At 44.3% G+C, this 19,577-nt stretch overlaps 1 protein-coding gene across 1 annotated transcript in view; it reads right to left on the bottom strand.

Annotated features, from left to right (window-relative positions):
- LOC119159806 (calcium-activated chloride channel regulator 2-like) overlaps positions 1-19,577 on the bottom strand; it is a 665,495-nt gene that overhangs the window by 114,424 nt on the left and 531,494 nt on the right. Inside the window, exon 12 of the mRNA XM_075888302.1 lies at positions 9,803-9,904. Within this exon, the coding sequence (XP_075744417.1) occupies positions 9,803-9,904 (102 nt within the window). The remainder of the gene's footprint in view (positions 1-9,802; positions 9,905-19,577) is intronic.

The following is a 19,577-nucleotide window of genomic DNA, read 5'->3' as shown; positions in this document are numbered from 1 at the left end:
CGGCAAAGTTGACCTAACTGTAGTCGTTAAACCAGCGAACGAGCGGTTCGTCCAACAGGAACTAAATGCGTGACAGTGCGTGTCGTGCGCAAACGCCCAGCAATTAAGGGACCAACGGGGAGGGTTAGTGCGCCGCTATCGCCTTCTGTCGATGCAGCACTGAAAAGCTTGGTGCGCTCGACGATCACGAAAATGAGTTATAATGACTATACGCCACTGTGAAAGCGAATAGAAAATGTCATAAAAGGCAAGTACAACATGCAGTCATTCCACACGGCGAACGCCCTCGCGTTTCCATCATGTCGGCAAAGGTGGGCCAAACCCAATTGAAAGTTGCCAAACACGGGCAATGCGAATAACTCGCTTCACTGTGCTTAATTAGTATGAACTACGAAGAACACTGACAACGCTAATAAAAGTAGGCTGTTTGTTAGCAGTCGTGTACTCGCACGGTCACTGGCCACTACTTCAAAGAGATATAAATAAAAAGTAGGCTTTGTACGTCATCGGTATCAAGCTGGCTGGCAGTGTCAGTGCATTGCCGGCACGTGCGAAGGAAACGTCGCATACAATTTTTTTCAAAGAAAAAAATGTCTCCTGCATGAATAGTTCAGATAAACCTATGTATTTTTCTCCATGCGACAATTGTTGTCAAACACACAGCGTGAAGGCGATCGCGGATACGACTAAACTTGCGGCCGGCGGTGCACATCGAGCGACTTACCCGCACGATGAAAGAACCGTGCCTGCGAACGATCTCACCCCTGTGTATACAGATATCTACATCGCTCCGTAAGACAACGAGAACATGGACACCTACATATTTTTCATTTGTGACTATAAAATAATGATGAAAATTCCACACGAGCCGCATGCTGCGATCACCGGTGGTCGTTTAGCCGTACCCCTCAAAATCCTAGTGACGCCGTCAGCAAGCTGGCACAGTATGGCATCGGTGGGGTGCCTGGCTGCTTCGCTGGCTTTCCTGCATGAGCGCTGATGCTATGTTTGTGTTTGCGGACTCGTGCACCAGCACTGCGAATGCTGCTTCCGTCAACATGATTGAATGCCAGCTAATAATTCGTATTCTCTGACTGGAGGGATCTTTAAGAATAGATGGATAGATAATAATTTACCGGTGCGCTTTTGTGCTACCAATTAGACCATGTAAATTTCCACGCTACGATGTTAATGTTAATAGTTTTTTTGAGCCGAGTAAAAGTCGCCAACTTGCACTACATGGGAGGTCAAACTACTGTGCTATATATATCCTATAGTTCGATCTCTGTAGTGTAGCACGGGTGGTCAGTGCTTGCGGTGTTTACTTTGAAACATTAGTGCGTATATATACATATGTGTGTGTGTGTTGCATGACCAAGTGCAGTGTCGTCATTTTTTGTTAATTGTCCAGGCGGTTCAACTGTAAGTCCTACTGAAGCATTCTGCTAGGACCAACATTAAAACCAATGTGGATTAAGTGCTAGGGGGTAACAGGTGAAACGTTGCAGTTGCTCCCGCAGTTAGTCCAAAGTTAGTTCAAATTCTATTGCAGCCCATTTCGTCCCCTAAAGAACCTACGGCATACCCAACTTTTCTCCTTTTTGGCTTAGAGTGTAGCTTTGTCTGTGCTGCCACAGGAAGCTGTGGCCGAGTATAGAGGTGTTAAGCCTCTTTAAATAACAAAGGCACTCGCTGCTTCAGTGCTCTTTACCGCATCCCACTACCCGTGCTGCGCGACAAATGAATCTGAAACAGGAAGAAAAGATTCGCAGGCAGTTTGCTAGTTAACACAATCCAATCCGAAGCCTGTACTTCCTATTATTCCCAGGGGGGTACACAATTACAACGCCAGATTCTTCTCTAGGTATAACTGTATGAAACTCTATATAGTTGCACATAACGGGCAATATGTCATGCGATCTTCCTGTACGGCAGAGCTTTCAGTTCATTTCATTGAGCAGCCTTTTGACGTCACTGGGCGACGAAAATACGGCCATGTGAGCCCGCTAAAATTGAGTTTGGGTAGACATTCAATTCGTTGTATTTTGATATCTCTACGCGGAATAAATTTGCGCTGCGTGCCCCAATCACTGCCGTGCTTGTGACACCTAAATCTCTTAAACCTTCAGCGTACGAAATCAGCAAGAAAAACGTGTAAAACTATGAAGTCGCGAAAAGTGTTAGAGGGACCCTTTAAGCATGCATGGTGACACAATAGTATAAATCTGCAGCTGAAGGCAAGTTCGACAGGCTTCCTTGGTTTAGGCTTGACTTACGCTAACATGCTATAAATATTTGACGTTTTCGGTTGACGAAAAAGACGCTGAAATTACAGGCAATTAACTTTTACGCGTGCGCCCTAAGTAGAGTGCATCACCAAGCTGAGCGTCTGCCCACCATACCAGGAACACGCCTTTTTATAGATAATACACACCGTGCGCGTGAACGAGCAAAAGCTCAATACTGGCTTCCATATTTCCAACGCTAATTTAGGGTACAACTTCGTAGACTGTTGCCTTGGACTGGTGTGGTGGAGCTCGTGTTATTTAGTATATTCTAATTTGCATGCTCACCACTATATAATGGTTGACCACTGATACTGCTCCCGTATAGAGTCAATGCGCAAATTTTGAGATTGTAAAGTGCCTTCGAATCATTCAATTCTCAATTTACTTGAACTTTTTCCGCTGAAACATGACGACTAATTGCATGTCCGTAGAGGTGTGCCTGCATGTGTTTATTGGGAAAATCCACTGCTTTGCCACCCTGTTGCAATGATGTAGTGGCTACAGTACTAAGCTGCTTACCCACAGTTCACGAAATCTAATCCCGGCTGCGGTGGCTGCATTTTAAAGGAAGGCGAAAGTGCTGTGAGCCCTTGTGCTCATATTTCGGTGCTCGTTTAAGAACCCTAGGTGATCGAAATCTCCGAAGCCCTCCACTACGGCGCCTCTCACAATCATATGGTGGTATTAGGACGTTAAACTTCACATATCAATCAATCGTCTGCATTGCGGGATTGCACAGTTTTGAGTATGCAATGTAGAAGATGCAGCAGAAATTAGCCTACAAGATGCAAGGTCTGCTGTATTGAGGTCACCAAATTAACCCACATGCCCTGTGATTGTACTAAAGATTCGCAAGACTCCTGAACGCTTGCACCGTGGTGGAGCGTTGCCTCGCGTAGCCCTAACATCGGCGACCAACCTTGCGCTGTCCATCAGGCTCGCGAGGCGGCGGTGAGGCAAGGCCTTGACGTCTTCAAACGGCAGGCAAAAATCCAGGTAGGCAGAAGCTCTGCTCAACTATTAGTCTAGCGGAGCTTGTTACCAACCGACCAAGTTGTTTCCAACCAACCAACTAAACGTAGTGGTACTTTTGTTTGTATGACCAATTGTTCTAAAAGACGCCTACAAATTTAGCTCGCAAAAGGGGACCAAATGTGTCAGTAGCACTGTTTGTTTAGAAAAAGATCTTTCATGGTTTTTTTTCTCACAAGTGATAACCTATAAATTTTTACTTATACATCTTCGAAAACGTTAAGCACATCTTGCAGCATCATATACAATACGCGTGTATTTTGCGTTTCTTATTTTTTCGAATTTGTGCCTTCTGACAAAAGACAACGATTGATGCCATAGCGACCCACATGATTAAGCTACGTGCTCAATATCCAAAGCTCAGTTATCACTTTTCATAACGGTAAAGTCCATGCGCGTGTGATGCATTATGCTTTACGTATATAGCATGCGAGAAAAGGGAAATCATTTTGCCGAGCATGGCTAAACGGGATGAATTTCTCCTTATGAACCTCCTCTGCCTAAGATCATTAGCATATGTGTAACGAATGGACAAAGCTTTTAGAGTGAATTCACGTTCGTGTGAACATTTGGGCAACTTTGAAATCATTGTGTGAGTGTTCGAGGAAGATAAGCCCGATGACAAGAAGGTGAGCTGGCGGCAGGTGACACGCGTGGCAGTGGGCACGAAAACAGAGCAAGAAGAAGAAATGGCAGCATATCTATGGGGTGAACGATGGAGATGGGGGCAAACCATCCGTCCGCCCATTCGTTTTTGCTTCCGTCCGTTCATGCGTCCGCCTGTGTGTCAATCCATGCCTCCATCCGCCCGTCCGTGCGTGCGTTTGTTCGTTTGTCCGCGCGTCCATCCATGCGTCCATCCGTCCGTGCAGCCATCCGTGCGTCCGTCCATCCATCTGTCTGTGTGTCCGTTCGTCCGTCTAGTCAACGCTCCAAGTACAACCATCTCGCGTCTTTTCATCATATATTCCGCATATAGAAGCACCACCATCCAGCAGACATTCCAAGGACCAAACGAGTGGTGGCACACGAACACTTTTTTTACGGCTTGCGCTTCGTGTTTACTTCCCACCTTTAACCACCTCGAGTTCATGGTATATACTAGTTCACTGTATTCATGGCACTGTGGCCCAACGCTCGCTAAACCTTTCTAAAACTAAGGAGGTCACGCCCAGCGAGTATAACGTAGCAAACCATTCTTTTCACATAGTGCTCAATGTACATGCCAATGTCTGCTGATGGGGAATGAGAGACAGGAGAATTCGGCTTTTAGTTAACGCGGACGCTGGGAATTTTTATTGTTCAACAACGCACAGGACAAATCTCCCACCGGCACCACCTTGCAGGTAATAGCGTAAGACATGTTACGTACTACGACGAGGGACGAACGGGTGGCGCTTCAAGGAGCTTCGCCCCTAAAAGAAAAGAAGCGCTTGTGAAACGCGCAGAGGGCTCAGCCGGACCAGGGCGCTGTCCTTGATGGTTCTATTAGTCGTGCCCGTCGAGAGCCTGGTGTTTGTGTGGTGGTCGAGCAAAGGCTTCAGCTAGGACACGCCAAACCAAGACGCAGTCTCTAGAGCTGCTCCTGACAGTTCCTGGAGATCTTGGCCGGAAGCTAAGGTACCAGCCTTGGGCCACCGGTACCACGTGCAGATCCTGCTCTTTTAGCGTTTGAGACTGGGAAGACCGGTTCTTGATTGCCACCGCCACCAGGGACAGCAGAAGGTGTATTCGGACGTGAGGCTTTACAGAGGGCTTGTCTCCTGCCGAGACCACACGTGGGACGTGTGCCACCGGCGTGCCTGGGCTCGCTTCCGACGAGGCTCGTCGCTGGACACACAGTGTCGCCTCCTCGAGATAATTGTATCTACAAGCCGTGCGCTTTATTTATTCTTTCACTGTTTACAAGCAGACGTCCTTGATGACATCATGTCGTCCACCGATGTGCCTTAATAGAAACCATAGGCAAGAAGAACTTAAGAATATAGCGCGCTCATTTTCTACACTTCTCTTCCTCTATTTGGCAATATATATTCAAATTGATATTTCATAAAGCTGCATAGAAACTATAAGGGATTCTCTTAAACATAACACGCATCCCTTTATTTGAAAAACTAATAAGAGACTTTCCTTTCCCTTGAAGACGAACTTAAAAACGTGCTTTGAGTTTCGAAGTTATGAGCTGGTAAATGTGGTGACCGGAAGTTTCTTGGGTTACAACGCTTGCATTCTTAAAACCATCTTAGTTGGTTTCACGTACATTGAAACGTCAGCTGTTCAGGTTTTAGTTAGTTTGGGTGCATTTATCTTAGTGTTTGTTTCGTGATAGTTCCTAAAGTACCATAACGTACACGAGTGTTGAAGATTGGGCGAGTTGGTTCGTCGTACTTGAACTGGTATAGCGCATTACGGGGGCAGAAGAAACGGCCGAGCAGAGCGCGACACAAGAGAACTAGCGCTCTGTCTTCTTGTGTCGGTCTGTTCGGCCGTTTTTTCTTCCCCAGTAATGCGCTATACCAGTTCAAGTACCACAACGTAATAATGTTCCTTGAAACCTACGCATGCTTACCTTGTCGCTTTTTCTGTTAACCAGGCACATGGGACTAACTATCCCTGCTACTACACTAGGCAAGGTGAAAAAGCAATTACGCACACGTTGAACACATGAAGTCATTTTGTTAAAGATTAGCATGAGCGGAAACCAACTATAATACTATTTAGGAGTAAAATTCTACTTTTACATCTAGTAAAGGTACTACTGCTCCATAACTATAGGGCTCGCTGGTTTTTCCCAGCCAATTTTTCTTGAAATTTGGAGGGTGTTTTTGGAGCACATTTTCTTGGAGGAACATTGGCGTTTACCCGAATCTATTTCTCGTAATTGTCGGATTATTTCAAACTCATTGTTTAATGCTGCATTGTAAGTTTCTGCACTGCGTTCATACTTAATATATTTCCCGCAAACAATCGTGGTATTCTTAATGATATCCGTGTTTTTCTATCTTTTCATTTCTTCTCACATCCGTCTAATTTACCTTCTTAATCACAGGACCTCTCGCACGCGAAACGAGTGCTCTACCCACTTAGCTACACCCCTGAATACCTTCTAAATAGGGCTGTTGATGTGCAGTGCTGTAAACTCGCTAAAGTAAAGTTATGTGCGATGCAAGCAAGGAGGCAGACAACCTGCTTTTCAGCTTTTTCTTCAAGGCTCCATCATGTTACTTGGAAGCGTGGTGGTTTGGGCAATGAGGTAGAACATGGCGATTGTTAAAGCCCGAGAACAGAACTACGACAAAGGGACAAGAAGACGAACGCTCTTGTGCTATAACAAACATCATCGTTCATCATGTTCTTGAAGAAAAATAAAGTTATAATATTTTCAAAGTTCAAAAATATGACATGGAAGGAAATCTGAATGCGCAAACACGTGAACACACGAAGTGTACTTTAGATGTCTGAAAGTGCAAACCCAATAGATACAAGCACAAGTACTTGAATGAAACATACTTTTATTAAATAAAGCAAAGGATATCAGTGCCTCATGACTTCACCACCGCAAACATTTTCAGAATTCTTGCAGTAGAAGCGAAGTTACAAAGATTTATTACACAATGCTCTTTCATTCTCTCTTTTCTACTCCTGACGAAAGCACTGAAAACTAAGCAGGGAGGAATGGCATAGGAGAAGAAAGAGCGGCACGCGAGCCTTATGACCTTGAGCACTTTTCCTTTCTGTTTTTTTTTTCGAATGCATGATTCAATCCTGTTAGGTGTGATCGCGCGCACACGCGTGAACGCATCGCGGTATCTTTCGGCGATCCCTATAAGCACCGAGTACGCCTTGCTCAAATCAGCCAATGACTGACTCTTACATGGCATGGCCTGTAGTGACTCAGAGCCGGTCACGTCTTTCGACATTGAAGAGAAAGCAATTGTTAGCTGGCTTTGACCATTTATTGTATATTTCAGGCCGCGTGCTGCGTTATATTTGACCCGCGTGTTCTCGGGAGCCTCGACTACCAATCGGCAGTGTTTTCTGACCATGATCAAAAGTGTTACAGGTCTCCTTCAGAGCTTGCTGCACATTAGGCTGAAATTTAGTTGGACTAACGGCAATCATTAAACCAACAGAAGAATGGTTCATCCAACAGGGACTAAATGCACGACTGTGCGTGTCGTACGCAAACACCCGGCAATGAAGAGACCAACGGGGAGGGCAATTCGGCCGCGATTGCCTTCTGTCGATGCTGCACTGCAATGCTCAGCATGGTCGGCGATCATGAAAACAAGTTATATAGGCTATACGCCACTGTAAAAGCGACGCACCATGAAACGAATAGAAGATGTTATGAGAGGCAGGTAGTACAGAACGCAGTCAGAGCACACAGCAAGCGCCCTCGCGTTTCTGCCACGCCGGCATGGGTGGTGCGAAACCAAGTGAAAGTTGCCAAACACGGGCGATATGAATAACTCGCTTCAATGTGCTTAATTAGTTTGAACCACGAAGAACACTGACAACGCTAATAAAAGTAAGCTCTACGTCAGTGGTCGTGTACTCACACAGTGACCACCACTTCAAAGCGATATATAGAAAATGTAGGCTTCGTACGTCATCGGTATCAAGCTGGCTGCAGATGTGAGTGCATTGCCGGCACACGCGAAGGAAGCGTCGCATACAATTTCTTTCACAGAAAATATAGTCTTCTGAACTATAGCTCAGACAAACTTATGTCTTTTTCTCCATGCGACAATCGCTATTAAACAGCGTGTAGGCGATCACGAATACGAGTAATCGCGCGGCGGGCGATACACGGCGAATGACTTAGGGGCCGTTCCACACCCTTTCCGCACATCCGTAATGCACATGCCGCCACCCCTACCGCACGCAAGCGAGAGACATAAAGGCCAATTGGCGACGCTGCAGAGCGTGAAAAAGCGTCGCCAATTGGCTTATTGGTCTCCCGCTTGCATGCGGTAGGGGTCCTGGCACGGGCGTAGCGGCTGTGCGGGAAGCGCATAGAACAGCCCATACCAGCATGATGAAAGAACCATGCCTGCGAACGGTCTCGTGGCTGTAAATATACAGTTATCCACAGCACTCCGTAAGACACCGCGAACATGGGACACTTACCTATTGTTCGTTTGTGACTATGAAAAAAATGATGACGAAAATTCCACACCAGCCGCATGCTGCGATCGCTGGTGGTCGTTTAGCCGTACTCGTCGTAAGCCTAGCGACGCCGTCGGCAAGCCGACACGGTATGGCATCAGCGGGGTGCCTGGCTGCTTCGCCGGCTTTCCTGCCTAAGCGCTGATGCTATGTTTGTGTTTGTGCACTTGTGCACCAGTACTGCGAAAGCTGGTTCGGCTGACATGATAGAATGTCAGCTAATAATTCGTATTCTCTGACTGGAGGGTTCTTGAAGAATAGATGGATACATATTAATATACCGGTGCGCTTCTGTGCTACGAATTAGCTCATGTAAATTTCCACGTTACGGTGTCAATGTTTATTGTTTATTTAAGCCGAGTAAAAGTCGCCCGCCGGCACTACATCGGAGGTCAAAATACTGTGCTATATATATTCGATAGTTCGTTCTCTGTAGTGTAGCGCGGGGGGTCAGTGTTTACGGTGTTCTACTTTTACGCATATATATGTATATGTAAGTGTTGCTTGACTAATGTGCTGCTTATTCAGTGTTTATTCAAATTTAATAAACTTAAATATACTCCACAAGTGCAGCGTCGCCAATTTTTTGCCATTCGTCGAGACGATTCAACTCTTAGTTGCCCTGAAGCATTCTGCTAGGACCAACACTTAAGCCAAGCGGAGTAAGTGCTAGGGGGTAACAGTTGAACCCTTGCAGGTGCTCCCGCAGTAAGTCCAACATTGATTCAAAATCTGTGGCAGCACATTTAGTCCCCTAAGGGACTAATGGCATACCCCACTTCAGTTCTTTTTGGCTTAGAATGTGCAGTAGACATAGACGTAAGCTTAATTAACTAGGTTGCTGCCGTCAGTAGAAGTGCGTTCCTTTTCTCAATGCTGATTGTCAGATTTGAAAATACACTGTGAACGTTAATTTTTTTTTAATTTGGACGTTATTGTAAATATATGTACTGTCAAAAGTTTTACTCTCAAGTGTTTATCAAAGCTTTTTTTTATTTACTCGTAAACACGGTGTCCTATTATTAATGTTCAAAAATGAAAGCATTATACTTTCTTCTGTTACTTTTCCTGTTTTTTTCTGCTACGGCCATAAAACTGCAAGAAGAGTTCTTTTTGGTGCTGCATGTTTACGGCCAAACAGTAAAATACGGTGATAATGACAACTACGCGCTTAATACAATATACCTAAAGCTTGCATGCGATTTTGAAGAGCGTCCTTGTCCCGGCGCTCAAGCTTTTTTTTTCGAAGGTGCAATCGGTAGTCGCATACAACTATGTTATATGCCACAAGATAAACACATACAACATACCTCGACGACCCCTGGCACGTACTTGAACCGCATAGCGACCGGCCACATCTAAAGTGATGAACGCAGCACTGTAAACGCCGTCTCCGGCGGTCACGTCGGTGCCTGCAGCAAAAATTGAATAATAAGGTGCTCTGCTACAACAGCGGACAGTAGCGAGGTGACCAAGCATTTCACTCAAAATAAATGACAATGACAAGGTCTATACGAGGTTCAGTAGCAACGACGGCGGCGCACTCGGGACAAATTCAGATGCCGCTTTGTCCAGGCTTGATGAAACAGCGTAACGCCTCGTTGTTCAGTAACTATTTTACCCTCTCTATGAACAAACGTAATGCGATGCATCAAGTTTTGTTCCTCTTTTGTTTTCATTTTAATGTGTAAGACAAGTGTATTCTCAGTAGGTTAAGCGTTGATTGTTTTTCATTGCACAAATCATTTATTAGCACGCATTTGGTACAAGATATGTAAAAAAGTTTTGACATATCGTGTACATGAATGTCAGAAAGTGTCTGTACGTGTGTGAACAAAATGCGCATTCGTAGTGAACATAAGGTGCAGGCGCAATTTTCATGCGTATCAAACGTATGAAACGCCTTTTGCCTCTGTTTGCTATTTCTTGTATTCTTTTTCAGCGTTTTTAGTATGCCTGTGCACGTTTATGTTTAATGGAATTAGCCATTTGCTGAATCCGCGGAAACAGAGAAGCTGGGACTTCACGGAACACCTTTATTTACGATTCAGCATGCTGGCAGCACTAAGCAGTGATTCTAAAAAACAGAATTAGAGCCAGACATTCCAGCTGACATCGCACAGCAACAGCGTAAGCTGCCTTCGTCGACCACACTGAGCAACTGTTCGAGCTCGAACTTGGCGTTGGTGGCATGCGAAGTTATTTTGGTTATAAGAAGGTACAACATGTTTGCGCGGGCAATAGGGCACAGCAGCTGGCTGCAAAAGCACAGAGATAATTCATTGGCGTTCATTGCGCAGATGAGAAAAAACTTTCAGTATTGCATGCGTTCACACGAGCATTGTTTAAATGTGCTGCCGTGCCCTGCACAGTTGAGTGAATTCTTCTTTGACACTGTGCATCTCGCCAAACTATTACTACCAGCTGGGGGTGTAGAATAAAACCCAGGTCCTGATGTACCATACATTTAAGGGCAATTACCACAAATTATGACCTAAAAGAAATAAAAGAACAACATCTAAGTGCAAAAGACTACAAATTAAAGCGACTTACAACCATAAAAAAAGATCTAGTCTGTTGCCGAATTGGTCACCAACCCACGGAAGGTCCTTTCAACATCAAAACTAAGACTGGAAAATCGCTAAAACCACTCTGGAAGATCTAAATTATTAGTGTATGGCATACCAGAACAAACCAAAGAAAGCGAAGACGCGTTAGAACTGAAAAACGCCCTAAAACTTGATACTGTAAGTATCGAACGTATTCATACACTAGGTAGGCCAAATACAAAAACAAGACCAGTAATTCTGAAACTACAGAATTTCCGGGACACAACGAAAATCGTGAATAATTGTTCCAAGTTAAAGGAATAAGGATTCTAATTTTCCGAAGACTTTTCACTACGCGCGCGTTTATATGAAAAAAATTCTGGCATTTCGCCAAATCAAGAAAAGAATCAGGCGACAAAGTGAACTTATTTATGAAAAACTACGGATAAATGAAAATATGTTCCACTGGGACGAAGAGAACAATAGTGTTGTTCCCTTGGAATCAGGTTACGTCAATACTAATACCAAAATCCCACAGCGAAGTGCTCGAAAACTTCACCCTCACCCAATATAATGTCCAACATACCTTTTTTGAACATAAATTTCTATAGCGTACTGAAAAAAACTGATTCTATTGAAGCTTTGCTTCCTATGTTTGAACCAAATTTCGTAATACTAACGGAAACCTGGCTAACAGCTGATAATAAAGATGAGGAGATAACTCTGCCCAACTAGGCTATCATCAGGAAAGATCAGATGACACGAAGCGGAGGTGTGGTCATTCTAGTAAAAAAAAAAGATAATTCGTTTTCGGTATTACCCGATGTTGCGGATGCTGAGGCAATATTTTGTAAGCTGATTTATTACTCATGTAGTGTAATCAATGGCTGCGTACACGGCACTCCTTCGTCCAACTTTACCATCATATGCTGATTGCATGAATACACAGAACAAAATTCGCCGTCATGCAGAATAATAATCGCCGGCCATTTTAATGCACCTGATTTCAACTGGCACACAATTCAGCATATTTCACCTTGTGCAGCTGTGTTATTTTATTTTATGTTATCACTCGAAATTACACAACTACTAACTTAACCTACGCGTGTGCAGCGATTCAGCTCTTCATTTTTAGATTGATATTTCTCAGCCATCACTTCATAAGCAAAGAAGCTGTTTATGTCTACTGGATGGCATCTACGATGACATCTTGCCCATTACTAATTTACGACACTCTTGCCTCTCAATAAATAACTGTGTACCCAGACTACAGTAAAGATGAAGGCACTAATATACTTGATCATTTTGCCGATGAGTACGTAGCGTTTGGGAAGCTTTCCCGTAACAACAGCCTTGTGGCTCCTGCTAACAGCGATAATTTCTCGTTGTATAAATAATTGCGTTCTAATTGAAAAAAAGAAACTCAATAAGCATAATTCATGGGCAACGCGCAAAGTCACACACGCCAAACGCAAAGTAAAGAGGATCAGAAAGCTACTGAAAACCAACCCAATAAAATATACAAATCTCAATCTCAGCACGGCTAATGAATGTAGGAAGTTAAAAATAAAGACAGCTAAACACTTGTACTTCACCAATACACTCTCAAACTATTTGGAGTCAGCCTCAGCAAAATGCTGGGGCCAAATAAGCCCAAAAACTTGCCGGCATAAAGGAACCATATATGTAGACAAGCAAAGGTCTGCTAACCTGCCTAATCCCTACTTCTGCTCTATTTTCAAAGATAGCGATGGCACACTTGCACACGTCCTTCTGAATCGAAATTTCTTCGTGAGTTTTCAATGACAGAAACAGCCATACTTGGCTTGCTACTCAAACTAGACTAAGAAATTATCAGGACCTGACAACTTATCAAATGCATTCTTTCGCAGATATGGTGAGTGGATGACAAAGTACATGATCATTATCTTTAACAAATCATTGTCCTCAGGAATTCTTCCAAATGACTGGAAAACAGCTACATTAACTCCTATTCAGAAATTAGGAAGTAAAACTCAGCTCTCCATCCATAGACCCATCTCACTGACATGCACAGCCTGCAAACGTTTGGAACACATCATTTTAAACCACATAACCACACATCTAGCAAAGAAAAAGTACTAGCACCCTCTCAACACGCATTTCCAAAAGGTGTCTCCATAGTCACGCATCTACTTGTACACGATATACCAGTAAGTGTCGACCAATAGAAACAAATCGCTCTTATATTTTTAGACTTCAAGGAAGATTTCGACAATGTGTCACACCACAAACTAATTTGTAAACTCGAAGTCACCTTGGGGAAAGAGCCCATCGTCAAGTGGATAAAAGATTATCTTAGTAAGCACACCCTGTTCGCAGAAGTCAACCTGAAGCGTTGATTGATTTGTGGCGTTTAACGTCTCAAACCCACCATATGATTATGAAAGACGCCGTAGTGGAGGGCTCCGGAAATTTCGACAACATGGGGTTCTTTAACGTGCACCCAAATCTGAGCACACGGGCCTACAAGATTTTCGCCTCCATCGGAAATGCAGTGGCCGCAGCCGGGATTTGAACCCGCGATCTGCGGGTCAGCAGCCGAGTACCTTAGCCACTAGACCACCACGGCGGGGCCAACCTGCAGCGTTCTCGTAAATCTAACGTTCCACCCAGACTTCCACAAGAACGCCTTCTGACTACAATCATATTTCTCATATACATCATTGATCGAACTTGTAATATTCCTGTCAACGTCAGGCTTTTCGCTCATGACTGCGTCTTATACCAAGTAATCGATTCTTATAGCAATCATCTTGCATTAAACAACTCTTTATCTTCAGTATCTAAATAATGCAAAAAATGGGAAATGACCCTGAACTTTAATAAAAATCAGCTGTTCTATCAGTAACTAGATATAAACACGTTGGATTTTACCTTCACTTGAATTGGCGCCACTCTCAACGAAGTTATTGAGTACAAATACCTCGACTTAACACTAACCTGTGACTTCAGATGGGAATGCCATATGTAAACAGCATCACTGCAACTGCAATAAAGAGAACTTTTTTTAAATAGATGCCTGAGACTAGCGCCCCCTATCATAAAGTTATTAGCATACCAAACCTTCCTCAGATCAACTTTAGAATACGTTAACGTTGTTTGGTTTTCTTTCACTAACAAACTCATTTACGAACTCGAAGCGGTTCAAAGAAAAGCACTAAAATGCGTCTACAATAAATATAGGCTAAACGATTCACCCGAGGCATTGATAAAATAGGCTGGTATCTACACTCTACAAAGACAAGCCAAGCCTGGCGATTAAAACTTATGTATCATATAATTCAAAAAGACATGAAGATCGACAGTTTCAAACAAGCTTTGTTTAAAACAAACAGGACAAACACGGCACAAACACACACGCCATCACTACATGAACACTTCAATCGTACGGAAACTCATAAGCACTCTTTTTTTTTACCTTTAATGACACGCGAATGGAACAGGCTTTATTCTAAAAAACAACAAGCACTACGTCATCCTCCTTCGTATAATTGGTTGAAAATCCACTACTTGCTGTCCAGTTATGATATACTTGTATCGCCATACTTATGTATATTCTTGCGATAGCAATCATCGACAGTAATGATCATCGACTAACAGACAGTAATGCCAAGGAATGTACAGAGGAGGTTATTAGAACCAATTGATTGTAAATAAGAAGAAAGAAATGTGGATGAAAAATTAACCAGCCGTGAGCAGGAATCGAACCTACGACCATATATATATATATATATATATATATACATATATATGAGAAAACACAAGAAATAAAAAGAAATTTATAAAAAAACAACACTCCCGTGCGTGGAATCGCACGTGGGACCTCTGCGTCGTCAAAACAAGGCGTCAACCACTGAGCCACCCCGGAGCAGAACCTGCATCTTTCAAATGGCAAGCTACTTATATCTACCACTTAGGTACATTCCAAGTACCTAAGTCCCTAAGTACCCAAGTACCTAAGTATCTACCACTTAAGTACATTCCAAGGTTCTCGCTGCTCGCGAGAACCTTGGAATGTACTTGTGTTTTCCGCATTACCAGCATGGTGGTGCAATGAGCATGCGGCATACTCTCCTACGCGTGCTTTGCCCGGCTTAGAGATGGGGAGCGACGCTCCCTCACGCGCCCTTATGTCGCCGCGACGAGGAGGGGAAGGTCATACGCCTTGGCTGGCCTGGGGGTTTATCTAGAACAATTCTGTTATAGTTATTGGCTGCACAAAAGTCACTGCAATCATTGCAGTCTTTGTTTGCAAAAAGCGCGTGCGCTTCAGACACAACAACGTAACAAATAAGACGCTCATTTGCGTGCACCCGTACTTGTGAGTACGTTTTGTGCGTGATTTATGCATGAGAAACGCGGGGCATGTTTCAATCTGCTTTTTATTCTGCGCGTGACCTTTCATTCTTGCTATTGCGTTCATTGCTTCTCCTTTCCGCAAAGCTGCGACTTTTTTGTTTTACTGTACCCGCGATTCTGTTTATCCGACACAGACCACATCATTTTATTTTCTTTGCCAATTCGTCTTATTTCCACTTTTAGATCATAGTATTCTTGCTTCAGTTTTTCTTCTTGTATGCCTCTTTGACCACTTTTCATTTTTTCGTATTACGATGTATTGTGATGTACTATTAGCATCCTTGATTACCTTGTTAACGATCAATACCTTATTTCCGTGAAATTGAACGGTTCTATTTTTATTTTGTACTGTGCCAAGTAAAATATGCTGTTCCTGTAATGATCCCGGATGAGATCCGCAGTGTAAATACATAAATAAATAAATGAATAACAAAATAAATAAATAAATAAATAAATAGGTAAACGGCAACAGGCCACTCGCGCACGTGTGTTAACATGGTAAAATCACTAACAATCCATTCTTCGGGCGATGCCTTTCACGCGCAGTAATACAGATAGCAAAACAGCACTTCCTTCACCACTGGATCAAAAATGCTCGTAACCCCACAGCTCAAAAGGCCGCCTTTCCCTGTTACTCCATCACAGTTTAAACGCGTCATTATTATTTGTTAACCCCGCGTCTGACGGCTTTTGTTGAACCTGAGGGTTGAATTGCACCACATGCAGCGGAGGAGAGGCGACTTCGGAGGCGTGTGGCAGGCATATTTCATGACGTAGAGTTCGATCGTCGAGAACAGATGATGATGATGGTAGATTTTGGTGGCGCAAGGGCAACTCAGGCCAAAGAGCGCCAAACACGCGGTTTTCGGTCGATTTCTTTATAAAAACTCTACTCGGGGTGGCAAAAATAAAAAAGTAGTGTATAGGACTTAAAGTTAGGTGTAGTGACTATGCGTGATGGGATTAAAAAGGGCTATGATTATGGGTTTTACAAAGTCGTGCCGTGTCGTCAACAGTTTTTGTCAAAACAAGGAGTGCGTGCTGCATGACATTTGATAAAAAAGTCCCAGCGGTTCCCTCAAGATTGAGAGGAAGCTGAGATTAGTTAGAATATGTTATGCAATGTAGAAAGCCTACACTAGCTAAAAACTTTAAGACTACTTTTGGGAGAAACAAGGGATTGTCTCCAAGAAAAAATTGTGGATGAGGCGGAATGTGACATTTGTAGAGCTTTGGGAAGTGACACAGTCTTTCTGGTTCGAGGTACGGACAGGTAATTAGAACGTGAACGACAGACAGCTCATCACCACATTTTGCACAATGTGGTGCTGGAGAGTTGTTTAAAAGGTGCGAGTGTGTTGCATGTGTATGACCGATCCTGCATCTGCACAGTGCAACCTCTTGGTGCCTATTACGTTTTTCAGTCGCATATCTTCCTATTCTTAGCTTCACTAAGTGCATTTTGTTTGCATTTGCTGCATTCCATTCTTCTTGCCATTGTCTACGCAATCGGGATCTGATGAGTGGCCTCAGGTCCTCATACGGGATGGTGTCTATGTCAACTGATGGGCGGAGTGCTGGTGACTTCGCAAGTTTGTCCGCTATCTCTTTGCCAGCAATGTTGCAGTGTCCCGGGATTCAGCATAGCGTGATTTTGAGCTTGGATTTGCGGGCTGACATGATGAATTTTAGAAGTGTATTAGTAACTGGGTTTTTGAGTATCTTAGTGGAGGACAGCGCAGTCACAGCTCTGAGAGAATCTGTGTACATGATTGAGGTTGGTTCTTTCTCCTTTAAAATGTGCGTTACAGCTGAAAGCATGCCATAGTATTCTGCAGTAAATATACTGGTATGTTCGTTCATTGTTCTAGATTCAGAGAAAGCGGAACAATGTGCCGCACATGTGACTGCGGAGGACTTGGAGGCATCAGTATAAAATTCAGCACTCTTGTATTTGACGTGCAGGTACTTAAGGTGTTGATCGATTGCGACTGGGTGGCCATTTTTTTCTACCTCTAGGAATGACAAGTCACAATCGATAACCTGCATTTCCCATGGCACAACAGTGTTCTTGTGAGAGGTTAGTTGAAGATTGGAGACCATTATTTGCAGATTTCCAACGTGTGAGGCCACTCTGAGGGGATATGGTGGCGTAGCTGATGGTCGCCTCAAAAACAGGAGGCCGTTTGACGTATCCTGCAATAGCGCACGAACTGGGTGGTCGACATGAGAAAGCACCTTGGTGGTATACGTGACACTTGTAAACTGACGTCGCCATTCTAGGGACCACCGGTCTGTCTCAACATACATGCTGGCTGTCGGGCTCGTTCGGAAAGCACCGCTGGCCAGCCGAAGCCCAAGGTGGTGCACTCGGTCAAGCATCTATCTTCAATGCAGATCTTGAAGCTGACTCGTAAACCACCGAGCCGTAATCAATACGTGATAGCACTACACAGTTGAGAAGGTTCAGTAGACAGTCATAGTCTGTGCCCCATGACTAATGCGAGAGAATCTTGAGCAGGTTTAAGGCTTTCAATCATTTAAGTCGTAGCTGTTCGATATGTGTAACAAAGCTGAGCTTTTCATCAACCACAACACCTAAAAATTTGTGATCTTTTTTGGTAGTTATGACTTGTCCGTTAATTGAAATGTTGGGGGGTGGCCTTATGCCACGTAGTTTTGAGAAGTCTGTGTGGTCTCTGGGGTCTGATGAAGTTTGACCTCCGGGACGGACGTGAAAGGTTGGGGAAGCCGGTGGCTGCTCGGTGGGGGGCAGAGATGTGCACGCATCAGCAAAGCTGTATTGCGTGCCCACCGTCACTAGACGCCGCCCGGCCCCCCGGCGCGCTGCGTCAGCGTACGTTTTTCCGGAGAAGAGCGACACCTTCTTCCGGGCTTCAGAGAATGTGATGTTTTCCATTACTTTTATCTGGATGATTTCCTTTTCCTTTTTGAAAATTTCACATGTCCACGAGTACGCTGCGTGCGGCCCGTGACAGTTAAGGCACTCTGTTTGCGTGGAAGTACAGCTCTCGGTTGGGTGCTCATGATCACCACATTTTGCACATGTTTGCTTTCCGCAACAGGTGCTCGACCCATGTCCGTATTTCTGGCATTTGTAGCACCTTCTAGGGTTGCGTATGTAGGGGTGGACTTTCCAGTGAAGGAACGCAGCTTTCACGGATTCTGGCTGAATGAAGCCGTTAAATGTTAGTACTATATGAGGCGGCACCACTTCTTCATTGTTTCGCCTGATGGTTATCCGACGGATGGCGACTACGCCTTGCTCTCGAAAGTCTTCAAGGAGGTCAGCTTCAGTTTCTCGCATCAGATGACAATGTGAGATGACGCCTTGAACAGTATTAAAACTGCGATGAGGGGTGATAGAAACGTCCAGGTGGGTGAACTGCTTCCGTTTAAGGAGAGTGTTTGCATGCTGTTTCTGGCTTACTTCAACAAGAAGATCACCGGATGGCAGTTTCTTTGCGTCGTACTTTTTGCCTATTAGGTTAGCAAGGATTTTAGCTATCAGGGAAACCGACAGTCCTGCAACAGAGACGTTATCTGCCAGAGAGTGTATGACTAGAAAGCGTGGGAAGTGGTCACAATCGCTTACGGTTCGTTTGAAGCTTTCATCGGTGCGGTTCCTTTTCAGTGACCGATCATTGAGAAGGGGGAAAGATTTTGCCATGCGGTGAATTTCATGTTCGGCGGCGATGGTGAACACCCACCACCGAGCCCAACAGGGGGACGCTACAAGGTAGAACACTTGAAGGCACCAGCCATACATCGCTGCTATAACCAGATATAACTACCAAAGGTTGGGTAACTACACAAGGTTAACGCTAGCCGCCAGAAAGTTTGGAAGTAAACGGAGGAGACTAGAAGACATGATAGATAAAAAGTGAGAGATAAAGACGAAGATGTAGGGAGAGAGAGATAGGAAAAGGCGACTGCCGATTTCCCCTAAGTGGGTCAGCCAAGGGGTGCCGTCTACGTGAAGCCGGGGCCAAAGGGGTGTGTTGCCTCTGCCGGAGGGCCTTAAAGGTCCGATCACCCGGCGTCGGCTCAACCCCCAGGATCCCCTTTTCGCCGGACACGGTAAAGCCACGCACGGCTAGGCGTGGGAGGGGGT

Source organism: Rhipicephalus microplus, chromosome 3 (assembly GCF_043290135.1).
Source record: "Rhipicephalus microplus isolate Deutch F79 chromosome 3, USDA_Rmic, whole genome shotgun sequence".
Classification (NCBI taxonomy): Eukaryota; Metazoa; Arthropoda; class Arachnida; order Ixodida; family Ixodidae; genus Rhipicephalus; species Rhipicephalus microplus.
This window is presented reverse-complemented; position numbering and strand designations above follow the sequence as displayed.